The sequence below is a fragment of the Condylura cristata genome, unplaced genomic scaffold (assembly GCF_000260355.1).
Source record: "Condylura cristata isolate star-nosed mole 26May11 unplaced genomic scaffold, ConCri1.0 scaffold00001, whole genome shotgun sequence".
Taxonomy (NCBI): domain Eukaryota; kingdom Metazoa; phylum Chordata; class Mammalia; order Eulipotyphla; family Talpidae; genus Condylura; species Condylura cristata.
The window spans coordinates 78,319,470-78,331,861 of NW_004567102.1; the positions used below are offsets into that span (position 1 = coordinate 78,319,470).

At 34.3% G+C, this 12,392-nt stretch overlaps 1 protein-coding gene across 2 annotated transcripts in view; it reads left to right on the forward strand.

The window, feature by feature from the left end:
* The window catches only part of STXBP5 (syntaxin binding protein 5 (tomosyn)), a 130,718-nt gene that overhangs the window by 84,218 nt on the left and 34,108 nt on the right, over positions 1–12,392 (forward strand). For both annotated transcript variants that reach the window (XM_004673922.1, XM_004673921.2), the window contains exons 17-19: positions 3,943–4,068; positions 5,218–5,369; positions 8,644–8,709. In XM_004673922.1, the coding sequence (XP_004673979.1) occupies positions 3,943–4,068; positions 5,218–5,369; positions 8,644–8,709 (344 nt within the window). The remainder of the gene's footprint in view (positions 1–3,942; positions 4,069–5,217; positions 5,370–8,643; positions 8,710–12,392) is intronic.

Consider the following 12,392-nt stretch of genomic DNA (forward strand, 5'->3'; position numbering starts at 1 on the left):
TTTAATCCACTTCGAGTTGATTTTTGTGACTGGAGTGAGGCAATGATCCAGTTTCATTTTTTTGCATGTAGCTACCCAGTTTTCCCAGCACCACTGCCAGCATCCTAATTTTAATACATCTTGCTTTTATATAGAATAAGGTTTATTTTTCCTTTTTAATGTCCATTTTGTTTTATCAAATAGTAAGGTTATAAACTTTATTTATGGCAGAGAAATAAAATATCTGTGAATAAAGACTTAAACTTGCTAAAACTTTTCATAAAGACTAGTTAAAGGTAAACGATTTATAGCGATGTCAGCTGAAAAGCTGTTGCTGAAAATGTCAGAGTTTGAGAAGAACATTGGAGGGCAAATGTCAGACCATAGTAGGTACAATAGGAAGGGAGGAAAGTGGTAAGAGAACTTCCACTTGTTACAGCAGTAGAGTTCTAATACTCTCTTGCTTTAGGTCAACTAAAAAATCACTTCTAATGGTAAATAGCTTAACAATTGCTATGGAAAATGTTTGTCTAGTCAAAAATGCATTTACTTCAAAGATAAAACAGACCTTTTTTGCATACAGAACTGGGGTACCGGCCAGAGGTGCAGGGGTGGTGAGAAGCTTCATCAGAGACCGAGTGGGGAGCTGGACAGGCCAACTGAGAAAGTCCACTGCTGAGGGGAGCAGCGGGCGGGTCAGGAGAGGTCTGCCACGCCATGTGGGTCAGCTCCAGAGCTGGGCATCAAACTTATGTTGCGGCGGCTGCAGCTAGCCTTGTAGTGCTGCTCTTTAGCCTGTTGTGCCACCAGGGAGGGCCAGCAGGCCATTTTTTTTTTTTTTAAGATTTATTTATTTATTCATATGAAACTGGGGTACAGGCCAGAGATGCGGAGGGTGAGAGGATTCACCGGAGACAGAGTGGGGAGCAGAACAGGCAGATCGACGAAGTACACTGCTGAGGGGAGCAGCGGGCGGGTCAGGAGAGGTCTGCCACACCATGTGGTCACCTCCGGGGCAGGCGGGGATCGAACTCATGTGGAAGTGACTTTAGCTTCTTAGTGCCGTGCTTTAACCCGCTGCGCCACCAGGGAGGACCCAGCCGGCCATTTTTTAATATCACAATCATTTAAGACATTGCATGATAAAAATCATCTTTATATTTTTGTGTAAATTTAAAATTGTGAGATTTTTAAAATTTCAGTGTCTGTAGACATTTTACACTAGTGTCCCATCTGGGCTTCTGGCGTGTGGGCCAGGGAGGGGTTAGAGGTCTGGCACTGCTCAGGGCAGCATTCCGCAGCAGAGCCCTTAATGTCTATGGCGCTAAGGGCAAGAAACTGTGATTTGATCTAAGGAAACACCGCCCTTGAGTTTAAACAGTTGCATTGCTCGGAAGGCCTTGAGCCCTGCCCACTCCCACCTGTCTGCCTCTGCCTCTCTGCTTTGTACATACAGCTCCGCCACACTCTGCTCCTCCGATTCCGCACACATCTAGCAAGACTGCGGCTTCGAAATAAAAATGTTACATGTCTCACTGTTGTCACTTATTCAGTACTACTTTAGAGAAAGTTGCAGAATATCCAATGCTTTTTCTCCTGATTTTCATGTGTATTTGTCAGATTTTTGTGAAATGTAAGTTTATATGTGTTTAAAGTACAGTTTGTCACTGAAGTTTATTTTGGTAACAGGTCTTTCAGATTTTTGTCTAAAATCCACACATTCCTAGTCACTTTTTAAAAATCACAGACCGTGTGAATTACACCTCACTTTTTCCCCCCTCTGAATAGTGTTCAGGTAAATGCAGTTATTTATTACCTTCACAGTGTTTTAATTCACAGCCCCAAAACCCAGTTTTTTTAAAAGTCAGGAATAAGCCGAATTGATGTTAAGACAAATAATACTGACATTTTATCTTTCCTACAAAATCCCTTTATACATAATTATTTCAAAGACATTTTTTAAGCTGCTGTTGTATTACTCCTTTTACAAGTAACATGTTTTTAATTATTTTAATTGTACTTTTGCAAAGTATTTGTCTAAACACCTATACACATTTTTGAAACCATGAAGTCACCAAATATTTTGTCATTCAAAATACACTAATACAAATTACAGAGATTTCCATAAAGGTTTGTTAACTCCTTAGCTTAAAAAAAGTACAAATTAATTTACATATGTTAAAAATATTAAAATAACGTGTATGTAACCATTGTAGACATAAAATATAACACCCACCATTCCCCATGTTTTATTTTTAAAAAATAACATAGTCTTTTTTTTTTTTTTAATCTGATTTCTATATTTTTTAACCAACTGGGTATTGTAGCAGATTTAGCTGACTTATTTTTGCTTAAGAATTTTTTTTTTCACAATGACAAAAATAAGAATAGCATAAGTTTTGTGTTCTTTGTCACTTAAGCTTTCAGAATGCTCATAAATGACCTTCTGCAGTTATCCCTAAATACCTATTTCTCCTTTTGAGAGGCAAATCGTAAATGTACATTAAATATGCCAGAGGGAGGGTGACGCAAAGCGGCACAGCCTTCCGCCTTAGCCAACACGGGCTGTCTCCGAGTGAAGAGGAAATGTTGCTTTGTCTTTATTTGTGCCTCTAGATGGAGGGCTGCCCCTGAGGAGCAGGCACTTCCTTGAGAAAATACTGTCAGCTCTTGTCCAAGCAGAGCACACTGCTGAGTGTGTCGCCCTGCAGGCGCCGCACAGGCAGACGTGGCCGGACCTCCGCTCGCATGGAAACACCCTCTGACTCACGGTCGCCCTGCACGCGGACGGCATGCTGACTCTCTCCCTGCCGGCAATTAGTCTAGCAAATGTGTCAGCCAAGGCTCAGGTGTTAGGCCCTCACCAGCGGTACCAACAAAATGATGGTTTGGGTTCGTACCACAAGCTTGACATTGAGGAGTCTCCTGCTGGCCTCCCTCAGACCGTCACCCTAGGGCAGACGCCTCAAGAATTGATGGAGTAACCAGGCTTCATATATGGTTTAGACGTGCCAGTTTTTGGAGAGTCTGTGTAATCAAAAAGTTTCTCACCTACAAGACACAGTGGCTTACTTGTTAATAGTAAAAGTAGTCTCACACACCCATACACAAATTGCTCACTCTTAAAAACTAAGTAGTATTTCAGATCCTCTTGACGTTTACTGATAGTAGTGTTGCAAGTATTGTACTGAAGTGATGATGCCTTAGAAAGTCTCTCATGAAACCCTCCCTCACTCCCCTAACATGCTTAGAACTTGTTTAAGTTTTGCTCAGTTTAAGTGAGGTGTGAGAATACATTTAACAGTTCATGAGTAGTTCATTTGAAGACACACCAGTCACCCTAAATTTTAGTCTGTCCGTGTGGGTTTCTTCGTACTTTGTTTGCATGTTTTACAAAAGCAGTATTTTTTTTAGCACTGTTCAGCAATTATGGAGGAAAGATTCTTTGCAAAAAAAAAAAAATTACTATTATCCACTCAAAGTCACTTTTTTATGGTAAAAGTGGTTAACATATAAAATGAAACTCATTTTTTTAGAGCAATATTAACTTGATCACCATATTCTTAAGTTTTAAGTCTACTTCTCTAACTTGATTTTTTTTCCCTCTTCTTCATTCTTTGGCTGCCACTTCTCTTCATTCTTTTTCTCATCACGCTTTCTAGTCTTCTTAAAAACTAAGTTGACTAAGTGTCTTTCCAGTCACTTCTTTCTCTGTTCCCCTGCTATTCCCCCATTCTCTGTGGAACTCATATATTACTTCTTACTTCTGCTATTTATGTATATACTTTATCTCCCAGCTAGGTTAAATGCTTATAGGAGATAGGTCTCTGGTTTTTACAGTTTGTATTTCTAGCTTAATTATATATGTATATAAATTTATTTTCATATAGTTATGCATGACTTTATATAGGTTAATAAGGCAATTGACAAGGTTAAGTGATAACATGTTTTCCTTTATTACAGAGTTAAAAATTCTCCACTTAAGCAGTCTCCAGGTTATCAGACAGAGCTAGTTATTCAATTGGTATGGGTAGGCGGAGAGCCACCACAACAGATAACTAGCCTGGCAGTCAATTCTTCCTATGGATTGTAAGTATAATTTATGTGTTACTCATAGTATTCCATATATTTGTTTCATTTTTTTTAAATAGAAAGGGTAATCCTTATAGTATTACTTAAAAAGCTATGTATAACTTTAATTTCAGACCAAATTCAGATTTTGTTTGGAACAGTTGTGTTGAGAATAATTTACTCTGGATAAGTATATATACTGTTTGTTGATGTATAGTTAAATGTCTTAAGAGTCAATTAATTGTTTAATAATAAGATAGAGATAAAGGTTTAAAGTCAGTATATTCTCTCTTGGCTATACAGTCAGTAATAAATTCCTTATTAATAGTTAGTATGATACAGGGTTAATAGTATCAACCCAGAAGACTGTTATAAGCTGACTCTCTAAATGCTGTGCTTCAGTTATATAGTTGTTCTTTTCCTCTGTCCTAAGCTCAATTGCATAAATTATAAAGACACAGTAATAGTTAATAAAGTAAAAGGTAATAAAAATCTGTATTACAGATTTATTTATCAGTTTAGGCCTTTAAGTATATCATTATTAACAGAACATAATTTTTATTATAAATTATAGTTTCTAACACATTTAATTTTTTGTTTCAATTCTAAAGCATTTAACTTTTATTTCTTTTACATATTTATGTAATCCCTCTAAACCTTTAGTTTTTCAATCCTTGACTTTAAATCTTTAAAGAATAACATTTCATTTTTCATAGTTGCTTGGTTTGTTGTTCTTGATCCATTGTTGAGTACGCAAAAGTGAGTCCTCCAAGACTTAAGCTTTCTACTTTTGTTCCTAACTGAGGGACTACTAAAACTTCCCTCAAGGTATAACCCCCTACTTCCTTAGGAGAAAGGAATGTCTTCCCCTGGGAGACTCGAAATCTCTCACTGCAGAGAACTAGACTTCACATCACTATTGTGAGGGACCTTTATCATTGGTAGTTTCAGCTCCGAAATAATGATGATTTATTGTCTTTACCTATAAATACTATACCAGAATATCTACTCTGCCATGAAAAGATATGTGCAATGTGTATTTCTACATCACGGATGATCTTTTGTTTCAAAGGCTCATCATGCTTCAGCTTTAGCCTTTCAGACAACAGTAAATTTTCATTTCACTATTCATTTGTACTGAAATACTTGCTTTCCTCTTACTCCCAGGGTAGTTTTTGGCAACTGTAATGGCATTGCTTTGGTAGATTACCTTCAGAAGGCTGTCCTCCTCAACCTGGGCACTGTTGAGTTATATGGCTCCAATGACCCTTACCGGAGAGAGCCCCGGTCTCCACGTAAATCTCGACAACCTTCAGGAGGTAAAAGAAAGGTTACTCTGAGTATCAGGATCTCTATAACTGCTTAATTTCTTCTGTAACTATAACTACAGGTGTTAAATTGCTTGTCTGATTTCCTTGTGTGGACTAAAAAGCATGAGACTGAGTTTTTGTCTTGTATTACTAGTGTTTTATTTTGCTTTTAATATTGTAGGATTTTATGTAATGGTGGCAAGGAATCACAATATCAAACTTTAGTGAAGTTATAACAGGAAAATTGTGACATGATTACAAAATGAAAGTTAATGTCCAAGTTTTCTCTCTTTATTATTTAATAGTATGAGAACAGTATTTCATTGTTGCAGTTATTTAATTCAAAGGACTCATTTCCTTTGTGGAAAAAAAAATAGGTACAAATGTGAATTTGAATTCTATGAAAATACAGTGTCCTCAGGATAGCATTTATTCAGTGCCAGCAGGCTATACCGTTCTCTGTGTTTGTCAGGTAACTCATCTTCATTTTAAGTTTTAACACTAATAGCCTACAGAGCACATGCATAGTTGACTATTGATACAAGTATTCCTCATTTAAAAAGAAAATGAATAAAAAGTAATAATAATGAAAAAAGAAAAAAAAAAAAAAACCTTCCTGGCACAGATGGCAAATGCACTGGCTCTGGCCCTGAGCATGGTGACGAGTGCTCCCCCACTGATGCGGGCAGGCGGAACCGCTTACAGAATGCCAGCGTGCAGGGGGCACTGGATGTGCCGGCCTTCGCCTCCTGCAGTTCTCCCAGGTTCACTTTCCACTGGTTCCGAGGATGTGATTAGCTCATCTTACTTGCATCATAACTCATGAGAGAGGAGGAGAAAGTGAGGGGCTCGTACTGTCACCTGGGCTTGCTGGTCAAGTTTGTTTCCATTTCTTATTGTGTGTGATCGTTCTGTCATGTAATAGGTATCTTCAGAAACTGTTGCCCCAGTCAAGCCATTCTAGCATCTTTGTTTCCTTTTCTGTCTTTGGTTTTCACTGCTTCACTAAGGTCTACTGATTGTGACTTCTTGCATGTGCGGCCTTTCTAGTTTTTATTCAGAATTTGTGGGAAAATGTCATTCATCTTTTTTAAGTAAGTTATTTATTACATGTCAATAAAGCCATAACATGTTTAATTTTATCTATAAACAGCACTTTTTTTCTCATTTATTTTGAAAAGATCTGAAATATTAGGGTGTGGGTGTGTGTTGTATGTAGCCACAGTTGGCCTTCCCTGGGGCACAGCGGGTTAGGATGCAGCGGCTGTGGCCGCTTTGTATGAGTTTGATGCCCCCTGCCCGGGAAGTGACCCACAGGGCACAGCAGACCTCTCCTGGCCTGCCTCCTGCTCCCCTTTTCATTGATCTGCCTGTTCTGCTCCCCACTCTGTCTCCGATGAATCCTCTCACTGCCCTTGCACCTCTGGCCTGTACCCCAGTTCTGTATGCTTAAATAAATAAATCTTTAAAAAGAAAAGAACTTTGCACTTTGTTAAATTAAGGCTAGTTTCCAAAAAATGGGAAGTATAGCAAAATGTTTACATACATTGAATATGTACTGATAGTTATGTAAGGATTGAGATCACATTTTGGGAATAACTTAAAATGTGGTTAAAAAAAAAAAGAATGTAGAACTAAGTAGCTTTGTGTTTCAACTTTCCAATAAGAATATATTTCTCTTTGGAAAGTGTGAAAATTAATAGAGAAAGGTTAACAGTTAGAATCTAAGCCATTAAGTTAGTAAGTTAAAACAAGCAAAAATTAAGACATAAAGAGTACCCAGGTTATGAAGTTCAGAGATCTTACAAATTGGTGAAGTTGACATGCAAATTCTAGAATGATTTGCTAGGTAACTGATATGTCCTAAATGTTTCCTTCTTTCTAGGCTATTTTAAGGATGGGAATTATATTACATAGTACATTTTTATAGTGTTTATTAGCAGATGACAAAATTCCAATGGCTTAAAATTTCAGTATTAGCTATTTTCATTCAGTACTAGCCTCATTGTAATACTGGAGTACATTAGCATTACTCCTTAAAGATTGGCTATTTTAGTGTTGTCTCTAGTAAACATTGTTTTTCATATAAACAAGTATTTTCCCTGAGGTTACCCTCAAACCTCTTATTTTATCAGTCATCTTTAAAATGATAATAACTAGGTTTTGGGTGTTTTTTTTTTTTTAAGAACCTTTGATGCAAGTTTTCCAAAAAGTAATAATAAACATAATTGGTTTTCACTCCACTTCCCACCCATTGAGATGACAAATAATATATAATTCAAATTAGAAAATTTCTTAGAAGCCTAGTTAAATATTCAGTGGCCTCTGGAAATGCCCCTGTGGAGACACGGCCCTGGAGAAGCAGATACCAGTCGCCTGCACACCTCTGCTAGTGCGGCGCCTTGTTCTCAGGCAGAGAGGCGTGGTCCCTCGTCTGCTACCAGGCAGCCCAAAGTATCAAGGAGTTTTTTATTTTTAATTTTTAGAGAATTAATAGTAATTTTTTTCATGTGTCATAACTTTCAGTTCTTGTCTACAGTCTTGCTATAGTTTGTCTTAAGAAATTATGCCATCCTATAAAATAGATTCAATTTATATATAGTGTATGAGTGTGAGAGAGAAGAGTATTTCTTTAGAGCTCTTTTACAAAGTGGAATGGTAATGTGTATGAGAAATATAACCCTACAAGATAAATCGTCCACTAAAGACTGCAAATTTGGAGAAACAAAATGTTTTCTTAATTATTCAAAATTTAAGGTAGATATTTGAGACATACTTTGGGTAAATCACTTTCAGTTTGAGTTTTGGGGTCCTTTGAAGTAAAAATCACCAAATTATTGACAGCTACTCTCTCTCAAGAGAAGATCTAATAATTAATTGAATAAGAAGTCTACCACACTCCCTCAAGCTTTTAACAAAGTCCTTCATTCTTCCTAATATTCTTGAAGGATAGCAAATTACCTGCCTTGGAATTTTTTTTTTTTAAGTAGTAAATGTTGCATTAGTTTGAGATATTTTAATATAAAAACATTCTGATGTTCTTATCTTAAAACTAATAAGCAGAGTATTCATGTTATAGCAAGTGTTGAATTTATCTGCTGGGTTTTTTTTTTTTTTTGGTTTTTTTTTTATTACAAAGTTTATTTTTACATCATTTTGCACATTTTTTTTTGTTTTTTTTTTTTTAAATGGACACCAGTTAAATGTGTACTCTGAGTAAAAGATAAAAACTGCACTTATATATTACTGTGTGTTTTGATTGGGTTTTGGTTTTGTTTTTTAGCAGGTTTGTGTGATATCAGTGAAGGAACTGTTGTCCCAGAAGATCGCTGCAAATCTCCTACTTCTGGTAATTTTTTATCACATTAGTAGTTACAATTTACATGCTAGTATATAGCATATAAGTATCTTTCCAGAAATAAGCATTTAAAGTACATTCATAAGAAACTTTTTTTTTTCTACAAGGACTTTTGTGTGATACATGTATTCTTATTGCATTCTCATTGAATGAAAAGAGATAAAATTTGTGCTAGATAAAAATGTCGGATTATATTGTCGTCTGTTAAAGAGCCCTAAAGTATTCACTTACCTTTCTAATATTTAAACTTTTTATGGAAAATATATTTTACTCCTTAATTTTTTTACTCCTTAATTTTAGATCATATGGTTTCATTCTCTACAATCTTATCTTCGCTCTAGACATGGTTGGCATCATCCAGAAAATAGGCTTCCAATCCTAAATAACATCTGTTTAAATGTTACAAAAGATCTTTTTTACTTATAATGGAGTGGTGATTATTGATAATGAGAATAATTATAGATTAGTTTTTCTAATCTATAATTTTCTGTTTTCTGTTTTTGATCCAAGTAACACCTGGTGTCATTTTACAACTTTATTAAAGCAGTTCTCTTTTTTGTCCAAAAATAGGTCTTTATGTGACTTATGTAAATGTTGATTGGAACAACATAAGTTTTAGGGCTTTTCAGACTCCTTTAAAGAGGATGCTGAATTTATTAGCATTTTTTATTAGCTTGAAACTTCACTAATCTTTAACAAGATTGACATCATAATCTTAGCTATTTACTAAGTCATTCTGAGGGAACTTTTCATTAGCTCTCTTCTGTAAAGATTGTTTTGGGCATGAAGTAACACTGTTCTTAGATTTTTATCATACCATAACCAGTTTTGTTACTTCAAAAACAATGAAGGATGGCTAATATTAGAGAAGTGCATTTTACTTTCATTCACTCACCTTTCAGTTTAGCATTTTATTAGATTTAGAAGCTTTTCTTATGAAAATTACATTTTTCTGATACTACAGTATTTATATTTAATCATTTCTTTAAATACATCTTCTGAGTTTTGTAAATTTCATGTATCTATGTGTATATATATATATATATTCACTCATTAAACTAGTAAAACATAGAGCCATGAGAATTAATTAACAACTTAAATCTGAGCATTTGCAGAATAAAGTGTGAATGAATAATAAGGAGCAAGTAATTATATTTTTCATCACACAGGAGTAGAGTTACTTCTGAACTAGGAATTTAGAATTACAGCATCTTTCACTTATTGCTACTGTTTATTTACAGTGTTGTGCTAATCATCTCACCCTCCCTAAGTACCATATGAATGCGCTATTCAGTATCTTAAGGCTGTGACCCAGACTGAATAATTTGAACATGTTTTATTTTAAATTAAATGACCATGAAAAACATTTTAACAAAATTCAGCCCAAATAAATTAATATTTCTTTTTTTCCTCAGCCAGACTTTCATTAAGTATATGTACTTAGATTTTTGGAATAAACTAAATGAGGTAATTGTAGATAATTGTAATTAACCCTAAATGCATAAATGTATAAAGTACATAGAAGTAAAATATTTTCGGATCAACATTTGCAAATATATTACACTCGTTGGTCCACGTGAAAAGACAGTGTACCTTAACATGCTGGAATTGATGTGACACTAGGTCTTTCTTTGTTTCTCACTGATTTTGAAATGCAAAGTAAAAATTGTGAGCTCAGAAATCTTGATAAATTACAAATTCTTATCTTCAAATATAACTCTTGATTTAGTTTTTAATAATACCCTAAAAGATATAAGAATTCTCCAAAGAATTATATCTGTTTGCAAATTATAAAAACTATTTTTATCAAAAAATAATTCATAAGCATAAAACAATTTAATAGACAGTAATAACATGAAGCATGACATGCTGAAAACTAAAAACATCACAATAGAATTAGAATAAAATTATGAAAAGCTGTCCTTAGATGTTGTGTTATTATAGCTTATTTGTACTTTTACATTTGTCCATTTAGTTAGTAGTTATTAAATAAAATTACTAATAGTTTTGTTAGCTATCTGTCAGGCCACTTGTGTTACATTTTGCACATTATGACTTTTTGACTTCAGTTCTTTTAGCTTTCTAATAAGAAAATAAAGGAATAACTTATTATTCCTCATCAACACAAGAAAATTCTACTAACTTAAGGTTAATTAAGAAAAATGGATGGGGTGAGTGCAAGGTGAATCTGAAGAGCCAGAAAGGGAGCAGATTATTTAAGCTGTAGAAAGTTAGTAATTTAATGGGTAGCTGCAGATATTTTCTGCAATGCAATGAGAAATGAATACTAACAGTATACATTAATAAAACCAATATAGCTAGTGGAAACCAATGTTTAGTATTTGAAGAAGAAGTATACTTAAGTGGGCTGGATGTTCAAATGAACCCCCTTATAAATGCTAAGAAGAGGGCCAAATAAAAGTGACCATATGCCCTTTATCTAAGTCAGTGTGTTTACTCAGTAAAACACGAAGCAGTAAATAATAAACTTTTTGAAGCTTTTAACTATTGTAATCAAGGTATGTAATCTCAACAGTATTGCTAATTAAAACTGTATTCAAAAATAATCCTTAAGAAATCCAAGTAGTTAATATACTTTGTCCTTTCCATTTGTTTATAAATAAACCAACAGTCTTTTTGAAATGGAAAATTAATATATATATATATATTCTGCCATCCTGAATCAACAACGAAATTTATTTCTGCCATTTCCTTTTGATCTTTATTTCAAAGAACTCATATTGCTTCACTGAATTGTTTAATAAATGCTGGAAATTTTTTTGTTCTAGGTCCACAAAAAGATACACCCACAAACACTATAAATGTTAAAATGACAAAAATATTTGTTAGATTATCTCAAGTTGAAAAAAGTCTAGTACCAAACAGACTGGCATATAAATATTGAGTTGAGGAATTGACATGTACTTTAGGAAAGACAGAAAACTGTATATATTATCTATACTATCTATGCTTATTTAGCCCTAATGGTTTGGTTAAATATATCCAAGTGGGATTGGTGGAAACCACTTTGGAACTTTTCAGTAAACTTTCACAGAAGTCATGACAGCAAGTGGTGGGCATTTTCCATGAAAGGAAGATAAATCTGTTGATTTTACTTATATTTACAGTTTGTATTGCTTTTTTTGTGTGTTTAAAATGCTAAGACTTTTTTTTTTATAACTTTATATTCATGTTTAGACTTATTATTATCCTGGTACCTTTAATAGGAAATATATTGAAAAAAAAATTGAGTTTTTTTTGTATGTTTGTGTCACTATTTAGCATCAGTGATGAGTGATATATTAAGATCTATATAACATAACTTTTATCTTCTTTAAATATGAATTATGATAAAAATACCTATTTCTATCACTGAAAGTATTACTGAACTCAATGTTACTTATGTGATACTTTTGATAAAGAATTTTCAAGGATGTATAGTTACTGCTTAGTAAAAATAACTTGGTGTTTAAAGCAGAAGCTTTTTAGTCTGTTATGGAAGCAATTGAAATTCTACCAGTATGAGCATGTTTGATCTGATCTGAGAGGAGACTTTAGTAGATATTTTCATCTAGTTAAAGAATGATTTTGTTGGGCAGGGGTAGGGAAGGAAAAAGCATATTTTGCCCTTACTCATTAAGTTTTCATGGGTTAAAACAAGAAAAAGAGCACAT